Source organism: Girardinichthys multiradiatus, chromosome 15, assembly GCF_021462225.1.
Source record: "Girardinichthys multiradiatus isolate DD_20200921_A chromosome 15, DD_fGirMul_XY1, whole genome shotgun sequence".
Taxonomy (NCBI): Eukaryota; Metazoa; Chordata; class Actinopteri; order Cyprinodontiformes; family Goodeidae; genus Girardinichthys; species Girardinichthys multiradiatus.
Genome location: NC_061808.1, coordinates 15,944,793 through 15,964,220, shown reverse-complemented (window position 1 = coordinate 15,964,220; position 19,428 = coordinate 15,944,793). Strand labels below are relative to the sequence as shown.

At 39.2% G+C, this 19,428-nt stretch overlaps 1 protein-coding gene across 1 annotated transcript; it reads left to right on the top strand.

Moving 5' to 3' along the window:
- The first annotated feature begins 6,993 nt into the window (after nt 1-6,993).
- On the top strand, nt 6,994-19,274 carry LOC124881472 (F-box only protein 30-like). The gene is made up of 3 exons (XM_047387035.1): nt 6,994-7,133; nt 15,201-17,262; nt 18,536-19,274. Exons 2-3 carry the CDS (start codon nt 15,241-15,243, stop codon nt 18,728-18,730), a joined length of 2,217 nt encoding a protein of 738 aa, XP_047242991.1. The 5' UTR covers nt 6,994-7,133; nt 15,201-15,240; the 3' UTR covers nt 18,731-19,274.
- Nucleotides 19,275-19,428: the final 154 nt, after the last annotated feature.

The following is a 19,428-nucleotide window of genomic DNA, read 5'->3' as shown; positions in this document are numbered from 1 at the left end:
CTGACTGTCATCTTCGGGGCAATGGAATGAAATATCATGTTTTCTTAGTATGGAACCAAGTAGGAGCAGATAGAGGGAGAAAAGAAGAGGTCCTTAAACCATAAAAGTTTACGTATTATGGATGGCCAAAATTGCCAAAACATTATAAATAAATTACACAATAGATTAGGATTTCCTTCTTTCACCTCCAGAACATTGCCAAAATTAGAAATATCCTATCTAGGAGTGACGCTGAAAAACTAGTCCATGCATTTGTTACTTCAAGGCTGGACTATTGTAATTCTTTCTATCAGGATGTCCACAAAATGCAGTTTAAAGCCTTCGGCTGATTCAAAATGCTGCAGTAAGAGTTCTGATGAAAATTAAAAAGAGAGATCATATTTCTCCTATTTTAGCTTCCCTTCATTGGCTCCCTGTTAAATCCAGAATATAATTTAAAATTCTCCTCCTCACATATAAAGCCCTTAATGATCTAGCTCCATCATACATCAGAGATCTGATTGTTCCATACGTTCCTAACAGAGCACTTCGTTCTCAGACTGCAGGTTTGCTGGTGGTTCCTAGAGTCTCTAGAAGTAGAATGGGAGGCAGATCCTTTGGTTATCAGGCTCCTCTCCTGTGGAACCAGCTCCCAGCTTTAGTCCGTGAGGCAGACACCCTGTCTACTTTTAAGGCTAGGCTTAAAACTTTCCTTTTTGATAAAGCTTATAGTTAGAGTGGCTTAGTTTATCCTGAGCTATCTTCCTTAGTTTTTACCTCCGTCTTCTTCCCTCCCTGTTGGTTGGAGTAAGGGGGAGTCAGGTTTAGCCTAAACCGGCTCAGTTATGGTTGAGGTGCAAACACACCCTCCATTTCTGCTACTTGTATGACCCCTTCTCTTTTCCAATGGTTATAATCAGTCTGACAGAGAGATGTATCCCAATCCTTGTGGTTTTTAGTATAACAATGACCATCAGTGGGACCCTTTATGGGGTTCCTTGAGACGACATTGTTGTAAATCAGCGCCATTTAACTAAATAATCTGAACTGAAACTATCTGTGTAGTTATGCTGTTATAGGCTTAGGCTGTTGGAGGACATAATGACCACTTTCACCCTCTTCGCTACATTCTCACACTTTTCTCCAATTTTGCATTGTTTGCTGTTATTTCAGCTTTTAACTTTGTTCTCTCTTTTCTCTTCCTAGAAGTTACACCTGGCCTGGCTCTGTGTCTGCCTGTGACACCTTTCTGGAGAGGGGAATCATCCGAGTTTCTGCTGGCAACAACTTAATGCTCACCCTCTACCGATGATCCACATGGTCCTGTCTTTCAGTGTTTAACCCTTTCTCTCTCCTAGACATGGAAATTGACTGAGCTTTTACTGTAACTAATTATATGTGCTCTCTTTCAGACTCTAACCTTGAAAACTGGCTCAGAGTTTATCTGTTCTTTCTTTCTAGGTGAAACGACTAAAGGAGCTACATCCATTAACATTTACTTTTCCTTCCCATAGAAAGTACTCCTGGATCAGTGCTTCTTTGTTCTCTTTGTGTCTCTGCTCTGTTCTCTCAAACCCCCAGTCGGTTATGGCAGATGGCCGCTCACACTGAGCCTGGTTCTGCTGGAAGTTTCTTCCTTTTAAAAGGGAGTTTTTCCTTTCCACTGTCGCTACATGCATGCTCAGTATGAGGGATTGCTGCAAAGTCAACGCCAGTGACTGTCCACTGTCTCTACATGCTCATCCGGGAGGAGGGAATGCTGCAAGTCACTGACTGGATGCAATCTGCTGGGTTTCCTTAGATAGAAAAACTTTTTATCCAATTTGAATAAATAACTGAATCCGACTGCACTGTTCAATTGTTAGGATTAATTGGAATGTATGTACCTGACTGTTGTGAAGTGCCTTGAGACGACATGTGTTGTGAATTGGCGCTATATAAATAAAACTGAATTGAATTGAATTACTTAAATGTATAAATAATTAATGAAAATTGGAAACACATAAATAAAAGCTCTGTTTATTGAGCGACAGTATTTGCACTAAAGCACAGAAAAAATCAGGTTGAAGTATTTATATATTCAGTGGGTAAAATAAGTATTGAACAAAGCAATGTCTTTCTCAGTTTAAATATTTTTTAATAAAGTTGCAGGGTAAAAAAATAATGTAACTCAAATGACAAAGGAAATATGCATTGAACATGCTTACAAAAATGTATTAAATAATTGTTGGAAACCCCTGTTTTGGTAATGACAAGAACCATCTCCTCTACAGAGAAAGTAGTCACATGCATCGCTCTGGTGCGATTTACGCCTTTTTCCTCACAAACTTTCTTCAAATTTTGAATATTTAGGTGCTCTGGTAATATGCACTCTGATCTTTGGTTGTTTCTATAGATTTTCAGTTGTAAACAAGTCAGGTGACTGACTGGGGCACTCCAGAAGTTTCACTTCTTATTTCTCTCAAACCAATTAAGAGTCTCCTTGGCTGTGTGTTTGGGATTATTGCCAAATTTTTTTCATCATCAGATTCTAATCCAGAATGTCCTGGTACATTTCTCTATTCATCTTTCCTTCATGTATATAAAATATGCCAGTACCCCATGTCGTAGGACAGCCCACACCATGATGGTCCCACTTGCCAGCTTCAGTTTTGGCATGGTGTTTTTGGGGTGATCTGCAAAACTATTATTCCTCCAAACCTGGTATTTGCAGTGGCATTCAAACACTCTGGCCTGATGTGACCAGACTATGTTCTCCCAGTTTTTCATTGACTCGTCCTAATCTTCTGCAGCAGACTTTAATCAAGCATCAACATGCTTTGTCTAAAGCAATGGGGTCATTAGGGTTGAGTACATTACTTATTGTTTTCTTAGGGTAAAACTATACCTGCTATTACCACTCTTTTGATTATTCTTTTAACAAATCTGTCAGAAACTTTACGTGGTGAACCTGGCGGGAGGCGGGGTACACCCTTGACAGTTCGCCAGTCCATCACAGCACAACACACAAACAGCCACGAACACACTCATTCACACACCTAAGGGCAATTTAGAGAGACCAATTAAAGTAACAGGCATGTCTTTGGACTGTGGGAGGAAGCCAGAGTACCCGGTGAGAACCCACGCATGCACAGGGAGAACATGCAAACTCCATGCAGAAAGACCCCCGGCCGAGAGTTGAACCCAGGACCTTCTTGCTGCAAGGCAACAATGCTACCAACTGTGCCCCATTCCATTTAATTTCACAAATTGTAATATATGAACTCATTTCATTTGATTACTTTGCATGCGTGGATTGCGATGTTACCAACATCATGTGAGAAGTATTAAGTGCTCATTTTAACTGCTGCATGTTTATATGTAAATAATTATGTAATTATTTCTTAATTTATTTACTATTTTAATTATGACAAATTTATTTTAAAGTAATTATGTAGTGATAATCAATATTGTGGTTGTGGCACGTTTTGCCCATGGCTTAAAATAGAGAGCAGTGGAGTTTCAGCACCACAGAAGACTCTCAACTCCCCTTTGTGTGACATATAGCATTTGTTTCAGGGTCACAGATGTCGATGGCAACTTCTTTGCACATCTTAAATCTGAGATATATTAGGTATGACAGAGCATGTGAAGCATCCTTGATCTGCAATGACACTCTCCTATCCATAAATCTTCATGAGGTTTACAAAAACATTTCCATTTAATAAAAACATCCAGATCAGTGCGATACCATTAAAACAGTTCCCTCCAAAGAGGCAAATGACTCGGTAAGTAGTTTAACTTTCACCTCCTTAAGAATACATGTCCTATACATGAGTGGCCGTGTGGTAACTTCCACCAGGCAGTATAAATCACAAATAAACTTAAGGAGTCTCTGTAACACTGTCGCTGGAGGCTTTGGGAGCAATCATCTGTTACTGAACCTGAATAAAAGTGACATGTATGAGAAAGGAAGACTATTTGGATGCTGGAGATGCTCTTCAGACCAAAGGGCTACGGCTGAGTTTGGTCTATTCTCGCATTGCAATCTGCGTGGGTTGACCTCGAGGCGTACCACTGACTTAAGCAGTATAGGGCTATTATAATCATCAGGATGAATTATTGATGGTGAGGCTACTTATTAGCCTTGAAGAAATTATATGAACAAGGTGTTGCATTTTTCTTTATGTTATGTATTAATTCTCCAGGTTTAATTTTGAATAGAATAGAAAATTTAATTGTTTCATTAACAGATGTAAATGTCTTTTTTTTTATTTTGCCAGGTCTATTTCTATGACTTTATTCTTTCTCTCTTATGTCAAGATACTCAATTTGAGACTGTACTTATATTTTAAAATAAACAGGTTTAAGACTTTAAAACTACATTCACCATTCACAAAACCAAAACATTGTATACAAGGTTTAACGACTCCCATTAAGAGTTTTTCCTGTTAAAAGTGTTTCTTATAATCTATATGACAAACATCATTTCTGACAACTCAGTTTATTTAATTCTTAGATTACAGTCAGTATATATACATTGTGTATCATTAAAATATACCAGCATTAGTTATGATTATCCACAAGGCTCTGAAATAAGACTCATTATTTTTTATCTATATTATACATTGTTTTCTTTAGGCAAGGTAGTGAGGAAAGTTTAAAAGTTTTCAATTTCTATAAAATATTATCCAGTTTACTTATTTATTTAATTTTTGTATGTTTTATTGATTGTTTGGTTATGAAAATAATGTACATTTTAAGCTAAAATTTGTAATTCATTTAATTATTTATTTGCAGTGGCTTTAACAGTTTTAGATTTTGTTTTTACATGTTTTCTATCATATTCAGGTAAAGACACTTATGTTACAAAGGCCATCATTAGCACATGCATCACATCTATTTGAACAGCAAAATATACTAGTTATGACCTTTGTTCATAGTGTCTTCCATTCCCATCTGACATTTTGGATGGCTCATTCTGGGCCAAATCCTGACTGATGGTGACTTATTCCCGTCACATTAATTATTTTTGGCACAGCCTTTTTGAAAATATATCACTTGCACTTTAAGCGGGTTAATATTTGAAGAGTTTTCAAGCAAAAGGTCCCGTTTCTGAAGTCTTTGAGCAACTCTGTTACCACATTTCCCTTACGACATGCTGTTCATTTATGCTGGAAAATAATTGGACTCACCAAATTCTTTCTAGATTGTTGAAAAAAGTTGATCATGGAGTATGTTTGGATAACATTCTTTCTTCTTGAAGTCTTCTTGACAGTTGTGTGTAAACCCCAAGATATACCCCAAATAGGTTAGATCAGGATGCTTCATTGGTGGCACGGCACATGACTCATATGAAGCTAATTGGTTGGGGAGTTCCTTTGAGGATTTAACATTACATCAGCCTATCGTTAATTTAACTCTGTCCTTAATGTTCTCTTTTGAAAAAGAGCTTACTTTGTTGTCTTTTTTAGTTTAAAAAGTCTTAATCTCACTTTGAAACTCACCTGCTACCATTGTTAGAAAAGCTCTGTACTGGTCACAACATAATTCGGTAGCACACTTCTCGGGAGAAGTGGGAAACGCTTCTGTGTCCTGAAGGTTTCTTTAATGCAAATTAACTCATTCAGTTGAAGTTCTTGATTATCTACAATAACATTAAAAACATTTTAGATGCAAATGGCTGTGCATCAATTTCCAGGCATCGTCAGCAATTTCAAGGTTGATTTGATGCAAAGCAAAAACGACTGCATGCTTTGTTTTTAAAGGTATCCATTGCTAGCACAAGAAGATTATGGTTTTAAACAAACCCAGCCCTGTTTTACAGCACTCAGCATGTTCATTAGACTGAGGGTGATTCAAGCTGTGTATTGCTGCAGCTTCAGTTGGGCTTATAATAATACTTTTTTAGACGTGACGTAATGACAATCACAGTGGTCCCACATGACGGTTTTGTTTAAACTCGTCATGGCAAGCATGCTCAGTGCTGTTGACGTGCTCATGAGTCAGCTCCTCCTGCTCCTGGGGGCCATTGTGTTGTGTAGGTGACCCCAGCCTCGAAATGTGGCATATCCTTCTGTCAACATTAATGAGCAGGGGTCTGTTCAAACCTTTGTCCTCAAGAGAGGCAAACAATGAGGTGCTATGGTGACATCTCCTGTTTCAAGCAGGTTATTACATTTTTATTTAGAAAGCTTTGTTACGCAATTAGGCCTCTTAAGGATTGGCTTGATTTTAGCAGTAACCAATGAAGGTATGCTGCTTCATACCATTGGTTAGCAATTGAACTAAAAATGCTTACAAAATAATTTGCAAACTCTAATGTGACTTTTTATGTTGCTTTGGACTATGGTTTCTTTCTGAGCGACCTTTTTAGCTAATCAAGGCCTTGTTTCACTAAGGATAATAAAGTTCTCATGGCAGCTTCAGCCAGCATCTTCACAAGGTCTTTTACTTTCATATTTGTCATTCATAAGCACATTTCACCCCATCATCTCTGTGACAAAAGAAGCTGTCTCTTTCTCGAATGGTATGATGGCTGGGCATTACCTTGGTGTTTAAACTTGCATGTAGTTATAAATAAATATAAAACATACAGAAAAATATGGACGCTTCACTTCAGGTATATGGAAAATGTACCCAGACTTGTTCAGGTCCCCAATTCTCTTCCAAATATCTTGTCTAATTTCTTAAAATGTTTTCTTCCATTATGTCACACAGCAAAGTAGTGTATTTGAGGTGTGCTTCAAAAAACATCCACATGTGTGCCTTGAATGTAGATACACACACTCTACTCACTGTGGCCATATTTAAACATTTCCTAGTCTTTAAAACCTCTATGACGTAGAGCACTTAAAGCTATTCGTCGTATAAATCATGATTATTTTTTTTTAAACAACAGTATTGAAATTTGAAATAATTACTGCTAGGCTCACTGAGACATGTAACCTTTTCTACATCCTCCCCACTCGGTTATTTTGCAACCACAGTATAAATAAAGTTTCAAAAATAAAAAAAATAAAAACTGTCGAGATAATGACTGGCTGAGAGTGGCTAGCTATCTTTAGCACTTTCTTCCCAGAGGCAACTCGAGTTAATACACAGGTTTTGTCGCATTAATGTAGAAACAACCAAAGCCGTCGTAACACGCCTTTTCTTGTCGACACGATACACAGGTGAGAAACACCTGGAACGCTATTTACATCATTTTACTAAAAGTTGGTTTTGATGTTAACTGTTCAACTTCCGGCCGAGCTAGCTGTTTTTAGCCAACATTAGCAGCGCTCAGTTCGAGCTTTAGCTGGATTCCCTTTATAAGTTGCTTTAGTTAAAAAAAAATAAAGATGACAACAAGAGGGTTTTTTTTTAGTAGGGTGATGCATAAACAACTGTAGAGATTACCGAAACAAAATATTGCTGGAAACTTTGCTACTGAGCTGATAGTAGCAGCCGAACTTTTTCCCTGCATAAAGTAGGTCCAATCAGTTGTTATTGTCTCGGTATTTATGAGTATATGCGCTTTAAAAAATGCTACATTTACTCGCTAATCATCCCAACATGAGATAATGAATGATTTTGAGAACTCTTTACATAGTTAATTGATTTAAGGTCAGTTTCATAAACGCTTTATAGAAACATATGAAGCAGAAATGCATAAAGGTTTCTCGAAGAAATAGACAACCTTTTTTACTTTGTCTAAACAGATTTGTGGGAATGGGAATTTATCTTGCTTTACATTTACATATTTCCTTTTCTGTCCTCTGCTTTTCATATTTTTTCATATAGGTTAGTGCATTTGTAGCATTACTCCATGATCACAAGCTGTATTTCAAGCCCGTCACGTCTTCATTAGGTTTCAAGGGACTTTTATACAGCCACTAAATAAAGCAATGTACAGCAGCAGATTTCTGATCAAATAGCAGTTTGAGGTTACCTTGCAGATAGGAAGGCTCCAAATGAATCTGGGCAATTTTGGCCAAATATGGAAAATTTCATTTATGCTTTGACTCATTGAGACAAAAAACACATTTCATTTATTGTATTTATTTTTTGTTTGTTTGTTTGTTTTTAGTGATTGGACCAAAAATGAAAATGCTCATTTGTTTACCTGCACAGCCCTGCTTTCGCTGGTTTTCAAAGGACTTTAATTTAGATCTGTCTGAAGCTTTGTCTATACTGTCTGCAATATTTGTTTTTTGTTTTTTTGCACATACAAATGGTTGCTTTGCATAGCTTGGTTTGAATATGCATATGCATGATAAATTCATATTTCACATAAACTGACCAAAACACATGAAAGGATAGGTTTAACCCCCTTTTAATGTAGAGCCTGAGAAGTTAAGAGAGCACTGTGGCAGAGGTGCTATGCAGTCTTTCTTTCCTTAGTTATTTTTGTTAGTTTTCAAATGGCTCCTATCAAAAATCATTTGAAAATAAATCACACCTCAGTCATGTCCTCTTTATTTTCTATTTTCTTGGAAACACTCTGATTTATTTTTATTACGTAACCGAAGTCCCTGAAAGTCTCACATCATTGCTCTCTTAGGTCACTTGCAACACAGATTTAAAACAGTGAAACCTTAATTAATTCAGCCAGTGCAGCGACATCTGCTGGTTGGTGTTGTTATAGCAGTTTAGAGCCTAAACAAAATAACTAAACACAGCTTGTCTACTTTATACAGATACATCTAAAAAAATTTAAAAATTGAGATAAAGTTTATTATTTTTTGTCACTCATTTCAGAAAGTGAAATTCTTATTATTTAAATTATTTAGATTCACTGTAAATAGTTTGAAGCCAACCAACGTGTGGCATTGCGGAGGTGTACTGGAAGCCTAAGTTGCTTTGATAGCAGCATTCAGGTCACCTCCATTGTTGGGTCTGGTGTCTTTCATTTTCCTATTGACAATACCAGATAGATTCTCTATAGGGTTCTGGTCGGGCTAGTTTGTTGTCCAATCAAGCACAGTAACGCCATGATCATTGAACCAACTTTAGGTACCATTTGCAGTGTGTGAATCTGTATAATATGTGGCAAGGCAAGTTTATTTGTATAGCACATTTCAGCAACAAGACAATTCAAGGGCTTTAAATGATAAAAAGAGAAAAAAATGTCATATCATTGGAATAATAAAGGAAAGTAAATAAAAGTTGGACTACAGACTGAAATGAATGGAAATCAAGGGATCAAAGCAAACATTAAACAAATGCGTTTTTAACCTTGATTTAAAAGAATTCAGCATTTTTTGCAGTTTTCTGGAACTTTGTTACAGATTAGTGGAGCATAAAAATTAAATGCTGCTTCTTTGTGTTTGGTTCTTATTCTGGGAATGCAGAGTAGACTTGAGCCTTAAAACCTGAGTGGTCTGGAAGGTTAATATAACGACCAAAAATATTTGATGTACTTTGGTTCTACGCTGTTTAGTGATTTATAAACTAACAAAAGTATTTTAAAGCCTATTCCTTGAGATCTACATTGAGTTAGTGTAAGGACTTTAGAACTGGGTTGATGTGCTCCACTTTTTTTGGTTTTAGTGAAGACACTTTTTGAGCAGACCTGTGAAGACACTGTTGCAGTAATCATTTTTGACTAAAGATAAATGCTTGGATGAGTTTTTCGAGATCTTGCTGGAACATTAGTCCTTTAATCTTGGAAATGTTCTTTAGGTGATAGATAGTTAACTTAGTGATTGCCTTGATGTTCCTTTGAAAAGTCAGGCCTGCATCCATCACTACACTCAGATTTTGGGCTTGACCAGTGGTTTCCAGCTGTAGTAACTGAAGCTGTGTGCTGACTATCCTCCTTTGGCCAAAGAAAATGACTTCAGTTTTGTTCATTCAGCTGAAAAAATATTGGGTCATCCATGCATTGATTTGCTCTTTGTATCTAGCCAACGCTTGAATGGGTTCATAGTCACCTGGTGACATTGTAATGTAGAGCTTTGTATCATCTGGGTAGTTATTGTAACTTATCTTGTTATTTGTCATAATCTGAGCTAGGGGAAACAAGTAGATATTTCATATAAGGGACCCCAAGATGGAACTTTGGGGAACCCCTTGTGGGATTTTTGAGAAATCTAATGTAAAGTTACCTACTGACACAATAAAGTCCCTGTCCTTCAAGTAAGACTCAAACCAGTCAAGTGCTATAGACCACCCCAGTTCTCCATTCACTCCAGTAATATACCATGATAAACAGTGTTGAATGCTACACTGAGGTCCAATAATACCAGCATTGTGGTTCTTCCACAGTCTGCATTTATGCGGATGTCCTTGAACATCTTGACAAGGACAGTCTCAGTATTGTGTGAGTTGGGTTTGTAATTTTGCAGTATCAACTTGTCCAGATTATTCTTTTTTAACAGTGGTTTGATAATTGCCGTTTTAAGGCCGGGGATAAAACACCTGACAAAAGAGATGAATTTATTATTCGACTCAAAATAGACGCTATGAGAGAGCAGGAGGAGGATCTTAGCTGATGAATAATTTGTTCTAAGCCTTTGTAGTTGGTTTGGTAGTTTCATTTTGTCCACATTTGTTTTGTTTGGACACAACATTGGTACTGGATAAGCAATGGATTCAATAATGATGAAATTTTAGAATGACAGTTATTTACTAGTTCATTCATTGAGTTACAAGACAAAGTGGAGGTGGACGAGTAAACTTGGTTTAAGGTTTTAGTTGCACTGTCCTTAAAAAAGCATTTTTTTTTATGATACCTTTTTGGCTAATTGATTTGATAGAAATGATACTTTCAAAGATAGCAGAAATGTGATCAGATAGGGTGACATCAGTTACAAAGACCTTTTGAAATATTTAGACCTTTACTGATGATTAAGTCCAAAATATGTCCCATTTTGTGTGATTAAACACTTGTAACAAACATATATCACAGATAGGTAATTAAAATCTTTGAAAAACTTTCCATTTCATTTCAGAGGCCTGTAAACGTTCATAACAATGGTCCTTTTATCTGGACAGCCAGATATTCAAGAGTCAGATTTGCCCAAGAACACCTTTTTACATATTAGTGAGTCGTGAAAAATGGCTGTCACCCCTCTCCCCTTCTTATGCTCTCAGCTTTCACTTAGAAAATTGTAATTGGGAGGTGTCCCACTATTTTCATTAAACCACGTTTCTGTTAAAAACATAACATCAAGATTATGTTCAGTAGTGAAGTTATTGATTAGAAATGATTTTCCTGACAAAGATCTAATGTTTAATTAAAGCTGCAAGCAGCATTGTAGGCCCTCGCAGCTCAGCTCGGCCTGTGCAGCGACCATGGGAGCCTGGCATCGCCACCGATGAGGCCACCGTTCGAATCCACACCTTGCCACTAGGTGGCACTGTGAGCGACATGTTATATGATCTTCAGTCATGCAAAGTTCTGGTCTGGCGAGAAGCATTTAAAATTTGGGGGAAATCGGACCTTCCATATAGAACCTGCACGCACTTGTTTATTAGTGGGCAGGGCTAAAATGATGTCATCAATTGACTGTGGCAACATGTTCAGCATTGATCAGTGATGATGTATACCTCCGATGATGTATGAGGGAGATAGACCACTTGAAGTATACTAGGGGGCGCTGGTGATCCAAATTCCAATGTAATCCAATAGAGCTCTTTGGGGGCTAACAAAGATGAACCATATTGATTTTGGAGTGAATTGAACCATGCATGTGTAATTTAGAGCCAAACGTATGGCCGCGGCGTGACATCAGAATCCGCCACAGTCACACCCTCCAGCCAAACCAGTCAGTACTGGAGATTGTCTTAGAGCATCATGTTATCTGTCACTTGGGACAGTTTCATATTGATTAGGTGAAGTACATCAAAAATGTACTCTCTAAAGGAAAACATGACAATTCCTGTTCTCAGGGGGTGGGGCTTTGATGATGTCAGCATCTGATCAGTAAATATTGTTCAGGGCCAGAGGCACATTAATCTTACAAGATTTCAGGTCTCTGTGACTTCTTGTAGGAGCTATATCAATTTCGTCTTTCATGGTGAGAAGTCATATTTTGAGGCTCGGCCACGCCCACACGCTTTCATGTATCAAAAAGCTTTTGATAACTTTTGATCCTCAGTGCCTTAAGCGTCTACTGAGTGAATTTCAAGTCTCTAAGTCAAAAGCTGTAGGAGGAGTTTGCTCAGATATGCAGGCAAAACTGAGGTCAAAATGGCAACTTCAATCCAAAATGGCCGACTTCCTGTTGTGTTTGGACCAACGCTCCAAGAGACTTTTTTGTAGGTCCTGATATGTTACATAACTGTACCAAATTTCAGAGTCCTCTGTCAAAGCATGGCTTGGGGCTGATTTTTTTATTTTTTATTTCTAGGGGGCGCTGTGAAAGGATTAGGCCACACCCACCAAATATGTCATCAGATCTCTTTTGGGGACTGGACTACGATCAATCACATTGAATTTGGTGCAGATCAGATGATGTATATGGAAATTAGAGCCAAACGTATGGCCATGGCGTGACGTCAAACTTCACCATGCCACCACGGCCTCGCCCTTTTATGAAAAGTCACTGCGCTTCAAATGAAGCTAGACCCACTAGTTATCAGTCACCTGACACAGTTTGAAGCTGGTTAAGTGTAGACAGGCAGATGGGAACCTTTCCTAGTAAAAAAAAGTGGCTTCCTTTTCTCAGGGGGTGTGGCTTTGATGATGTCATCATTTGACCGCATAAGATCACCAGGGACCTGAAGGTCCTCCTTCATGCCAACTTTGGTGTGATTTGGCGTTTCTTTGGAAAAGTTATTACATTTTTCACTCAAAAACGGCCAAAAATTCGCCTTTAATCCAAAATGGCCAACTTCCTGTGCGTTTTAGGGCATACCCCCAAGAGACGTTTTTTCTTTCATTGAGTTCTATCAGTGTGCCACATTTCAAATTACGGTTTGGCCTATCTCACTTTTGGGGGCGTGGCTAAGGCGTGTGGCCACGCCTACTGATGACAACATTAGAGAACAAAAATTTCATGCGGGGGACAATTTTGGATAAAAGCGTGTGCATCTAGGGGCTTGGCAAAGTCCCCAAATTGCCCCACAAAGATGCAACGGAATAAAGAAAAAGAAAGAAAGAAAGAAGATTATGATTACAATAGACCCTTGCCTATTGTATAAATTAGTTATAAATAGATTTTATAACTGTTGTCTACTGCTTCTTATCTTATTAGGCCTGAGCAGCCAAAGGGCTGTGAAAGCCTGGTGAAGTATTGGAGATCAAAAGTTATCAAAAGCTTTTTGCTGCATCAGAACTTTTGGGCATGGCCAACCCTGACAATCTGATTTCTCGCCATAAAAGATGAAGGTGTAATAACTTTCACACACAAGGTTGGAGCTGTACCAACCTTTCTATGTGTCATCGCAGACCATTACTCAACACAACATGGTCATTTGCTGACATCACTTTAGCTCCACCCACTTATAACAGGAAGTGACTTGTTTTGCTAGTGGGTCTCCTCCTTTTGGATTCTGACCAATTTTCATATTTCGCCATTTGCATGTGGTTGGCTCTAAATCAGACAAATGTGTTCAAATTTGCTCCAAACTGGATTTAAATGATCAACCTACAAAAAGGCCAATTGGATTACATTGACAGCTGCACCCCTAAAATATTTCAAACAGCTATATCTCCCTGATACTTAATAAGATCCATACCAAATTTTCTGTGCTTCCTCATGGACCACTGTTCAACACATTGGTTTGGTAAATTCATAACATCACTTTCGTGATGATCATATCTGATTTTTCAGGCAGTATGCATGAGTGTTTTCCCTGCAGTGGAGACTACACATGGGAGGTTCAACGCATAAATATGAGAAAGCGAGATCTGACAGCAAAGGATATGAATTTTGTTAGTTCCACCACCACGCAGCTCAGACATAACTATAGTAAAGGTCCATTAAAAAACACCTTTATTTTGAAACCTTTAACTTTGTTTAGTAAATGAATAAAATCCTCTTTCAAGATCTTTGATTTTTGCTTCACAACATCAAGGGCTCATGAGTGTATGATGAGGTTTTCTCTGTTGAATGGTGATCCATGTATTTTCTATGAGTTGTCAGACACCATGTTATTGACCAAACCCAGTACTTTGGTGTCTTTCTTCTAAAGTGTTTAATCTCATTTCTGTTCTATCACCCACTATTAGTTGTTTGTGTTCTGATGGTTGGCTCTTTCTAATGCCGTTTAGGAGTAAATCGTTTAGAGCACAATATGTTCTCATACCTCTCACTGGTGTTTGAAAATGTGCTTTCCTTCGAGGAGTCAGAGTCTCGTACAAGTGGAACAAACCTGATTTTTAGTGGCATTCCTGTGTTTTCAGATGGTTTGCTCCAATCATTTGTTGTGACCTCAGTCCACTGCTCTCCTCGGTGCTGGGGGTGAAGAGAGGTTTCTCTGCAGTCCCGGCCATGCTGTTTCATCTAGATGCAGGGTTCTTCTTGTTGGCCATCTTCCCAGATCTGTAGGATGGGATTTATCCTTTGGCTTAGCTCCGAAAGAGTCACAGGGAGGACTTTTGGTCGGTTTACTCTCATTTACATCAGCATTCTGTTATTTGGCAGTGCTAGTCAGCTGTCTGTCTTATCACTGTTTTACATCATTGGTAGAGTCATTTCATTTCCATATCCACTATTTACCTTCACATTCACTTGAAGCCGATGACTTTTCATTTCCATCACTGTTATTTTCTGGAGAAGTTTGTCTAAGTCATCTCGTGCTGATTAGCTTGTGTTGCCATGAAAAGTGCAGCTGTTCCTAGCATTGCCTGGTCCTTCTGTCAAAAGTGATTAAAATAAAAATCCTTAAAAGAATCCTTGAGTATCACTGGCTGAGAGACAAGAAGTTAAGAGTCAACAAATGCAAGCAAACAGAGCAAGGGGAGAAATAGCAAGCAGAGGGGAAGCGGAGTTTTATTTCCGGAAATGAGTGCAAAAAAATCTTGACTCTTTCATGATATTTACATTTTTTGAGACATACCTGTAGTTTACTGCTTTCAAGACTTTTTGTATTTCTGTTTCAATGGAATATGTATCCACATATTTATAACGTATTTTACATCAAAATTATATTCTTGACTTTTTTATGGTTTTCTCATAGCAGCTGAATGGTGTTTGTTGGGTCAGTATTGGTAGTGTTGTCTTTCCTCAAAGTTTTTTTGTCTTTGTGTATCTTCAAAACATTTACATAATTTAACCTTGACTCATTTCTCCCATTGTATTCTCCCACAGAGGCACCCCTATAAACCTTTCCTCCCCCTTGGTTCTTGAGATGGAGTACCATTTTCACTGTTTGTCCTGTGTTAACCAGAGGTGCATGGCCAAACCTGAACTAAGAGTTTCTTGTGATCTTATCATATGTCCATTGGGATGTGGAGCTGTATTTCATTCCTGCAAAGCTGATGAGCACCAACTTCTGTGCCCATTAATGAGGGTTCCGTGCCTTAATAGTGGCTATGGCTGCCCGGCTATGCTGATCCGCAACCAGATGTCAGCACACCTGGGTGTTTGTCCAGCTGGAGTTGTCTCCTGCACAATGGAGTGGAACAGGTGGCCTGTTAGCTGCTTGAACTATACCCCTTACGAGAGCCTAATCTGTCTTTCGGAAGAGATGGAGCAGCTGGATATGGCGCTCGCACTTCAGGACCAACAAACACTCCTTGAGTCTATGAGGATGATTGCCAAGGCACCATCTGCACAAGAAGATCCAGTAAATAAAAAGGAGTTTAAAGTGAAACAATTAGCTTTACAGTCATCTGCTCCTGAAGACTCAACCTCACAGTTGTCCTCCTCACATCAATCCCAGTCAGCCCCCCAAGGTTCAGCAAAGGAGAAAATTCTCAGTGGGATTAATGGTTTGAAAGAGGAACACCTCAGTAAACTGTATGAGGCCACAGTTGAGACCGCAAGAAGCTTAGCCGCTGCTTTAGACTTTGTTAGCAGCGCCAGCAGTGGTGAAAGTAGCTTAGTGGGAGAGAATGTAAGAGATACATTGCTAAAAAGTAGTTCAAACAGCAATGGAAGCATTCAGAATGGACTGCAAGACATAACCCCCCAGGTTGCTGATGGTTTGCACAAAAGTAACACAAAGGAAAACAGTTCTAGTCTGAGCTGTTTAGATGAAAATGGAGCTCATGAAGGAGTCGATGTACAGAACAAAAACACAGCCAATGGACTATTGATTGGAGCAACAGAAGCCAATGCTGATGCTTCCCAAGAACCCATGACCCCTCAAATGATATCCTCAGTGCATCTGAGCCAGGGTGTGGCACAGCGGGCTGATCATGTAGTTCTGGACGATAAAGGGCAATTTCTTCCAAGAAATTCTGGGCCTGAGAGGTGGCTGCACATCAACTACTTATATAAGGGCCAGGGACAATATCCTTTTTCCAATGGACAATTAGGTGTTAAACCAGACTGGTCACCATATAGACTGCGTGCAGAAATGGAAGACAAAGCAGTAGATACTTCAGACTTGGAGCATAATGATGATCCTATGGGTCTTGGAGAGATTGATGCTATCCCAGCGGCCCTACTCTTCTGTTTGGAAGAGTCCAGGGAGTGTAGAAGAATCTCCGATACAGTCTATGTTGATGGTTACCATGTTGACCTTGGCACGCAGACTTTCACATATCCTGCAGCAATCTTGGTGACCAATACAAGAGTGGGTGACATGGCCTCTGCTTCTGCCTGTGACCATGCCGCATCGCAGCTCACCTACCCCAGCCCTCTACGCACCCTCCGCCTTGGCCAAGTCCTCGAAGCTCTGGAGTCAGAGGCGGTCCCGTACAATCGTTATTTCCCACCTAACCCCCAACACCAGCATACCTTTCCCTTCCTATGTGGTCAGTCGTTCAGGCGGGACCAGTTTTCATCACATTTCAGAAACATCCACGGGGAGATTCATGCTTGGCTTGGTGGCTGGATAGAGCAACGATGCCCCCTCGCGTATTATGGCTGTACATTTTCCCAGCGGAGATTTTACCCATCCACCCGGGGAGCCAAGGTGGTTCACGATAGGCACCTTAAGGCATTTGGGGTTCAGCCCTGCACCAGACTGGAACCTCCAACGGACTGCCTGTCTGATCGGTTTAGTGGGCTGCCTATTGAGATACTGTGGCACATAGCTGGATTCCTGGACAGTTTTAGCTTGTGCCAGCTGTCCCTGGTGTCAAGGACTATGAGGGAAGTGTGTGCCAGTCTCCTACAGACCAGGGGCATTGTAGAGCTGCAGTGGGAGCGATCAGATTGTCCTGGTGGCCCTCGCAATGTGTCGTGGCAGGTCAAAAATAAGGTTAGTTCGATGTATCTGTTGATGTCTAGAACAGTTACTAATGTATTAATTATACTATTAAAAATGTGGTACAAAAGTCCAAGCTGCAAATGTTTTTATACATCTTACATTTTCCAGCATTTTGTCACTTTACATCCACAAACTGTAATGTATTTTACTGAGATTTTAACACAAAATGGTGCATGACAGGGATGTGGGAAGAAAAGTATGGAATGGCTTTCACATTTTTCACATCGTATAAAAATCTGAAAGTGGTGTGAAATGCATTCTGCACCCTTTACTGTATTACTCCTAATTAAAAGACAGTTCACTAATTCAGAATTCTGCTTTCAGAATCAGAAGTAACCATATTTGTAATTCCACCTGTGTGTAATTAAATGCTGTCCTGTCAAGGCCTCAGAGGCGAAGGGACACACCTGAGGTTAAAAGCAGGGTTAGATTATAAAACAGTATTCCAAACTTACATTACAACAAACTGTCCCATGTTTTATCTCAATGTGGAAAGAATATTACACAGCTGCAAACCTTCCTAAATGGCAGGCCAGGCAAGAAAATCACGGAAATAGTCAAGAGGCCCATGGCAATTCTGGCGGAGCTGCAATTTAGGGTTTGCCACAAGTCATGTAGGGGACACAGCAAAAATGTGGAAGATGTGCTCTAATCAGTTGGGGCCAAAATGGGTCTTTTTGACTTACTTGCAAAACACTAAGTGGCAAAAAACAATGCTGCAAATCATCCTAAATGCAAAATGGTAGTGAGTTGGGTCTAATGGTGGTGCCAGCATCATGCTTTTCTTAAGCAAGCTCACAGAAACATGTCAGAGGTGATGGGAGGAGTAATGGAGCTACTGCAGGGTAACACTGGAAGAAATCCTGATGGAGGCTGCAAAAGACTTGAGACTTGGTGGAGGTTTACCTTCTAGCAGGACAGTCACCCTAAACATGCTGCCAACTAGCACAGAGCTTTAGATCAAAGCATATTCATCCTATTGGGAATATGCCAAGAATTGACAATGTATGTTTACAGACACTGAGAAGATGGTAGAGTAGTACCCTAAAAGAGAAATTGGTTTCACACAGAATTGTCAGGGAGACTGAACAGAAATGAGTGGCACACCTTTTTTTTGATTTTTGTCAAATTTGAAACGATGTATTATTTCCCATCCTCTCTGCAATCATGCACTACTGTGTGATGGTTTCGTTGTAAGCTGAAATAACTAAGTTCAAGGAGTGTGAAATCAACTTAGTCATTCCAACATATTTTACTGTTACAGGTTTGGAGATTCAGTACTGCCTTCACTCCTGTGTCCTCATGGGGTTTCACTGAGGTCCCCAGCATGTCTGTTCACCTTAAGAAGTGCCCCTTCAACGTAGTAGAGCAGAAGACGGAGCCGATACCCCTTCCTGCCATGTGTACAGCACGAGATGGACTGTCATTCCGTCCCTTTCTACGTCACATCAACACTTGACCAAACTCCAAAGGATGAGCTGCATGAGATTTGCTGTAGCTCTATGTGAACGTTGCTAATAAAATAAAACCGATCCCGAATACTTGTGATTATGAGAAACCTTAATGGAAAAGAGAATTCAGGTCTTTTGTAAAAGGTTTGTTTGTGTGATGAGAAAGTGCTCACTTTTAGCTTTGCATGGATTTGAGCTGAAAGTGCACCTTCATTCAGCAAAGATAAAACATGTTTTGACAAAGAATTGTGAACAATAGATTTATATTCTCTAGTGTGCTATTATTCTGCCTATTACTTATAGCCATGGAAAACAGCTAGTCATGTTAAAACTCCGTTTTTTCTGTATTTCATAAACAATGCCAGCACTTTATATAGATTTTTAATTCCTTCCAAATTGAACAGTGAACCTGATCTGAAGGGCTTCCGATCACTACTGAGGGTCAAGCGCAGTGCACGTTATGTTAAGATTTCTCTCATGTTATATCTCAAATATCATAAAATGACTAATGTATCTGATTGCTGCAATTTAATAAAGTGTTTACTGACTTTTTATATTTGCCCTTTTATATTTGTGTCTGCATAGTTCACTTCTATATTTATGTAAGATGTTCGGATATAAGGCAGATCCATCCTAAGCAACGGTCTCTTATAGAGTTTCAAATCAAGGACAACTAATATAATTTGGATTGAAGGAACTATCCTTA

Excerpts from the sequence above, each read along its gene's own strand:
- LOC124881472 (XM_047387035.1), top strand. The coding sequence starts at position 15,241 with ATGGAGTACCATTTTCACTGTTTGTCCTGTGTTAACCAGAGGTGCATG. Across the intron at positions 17,263-18,535 it reads CGTGGCAGGTCAAAAATAAG|GTTTGGAGATTCAGTACTGC; the intron begins GTTAGTTCGATG and ends TTACTGTTACAG.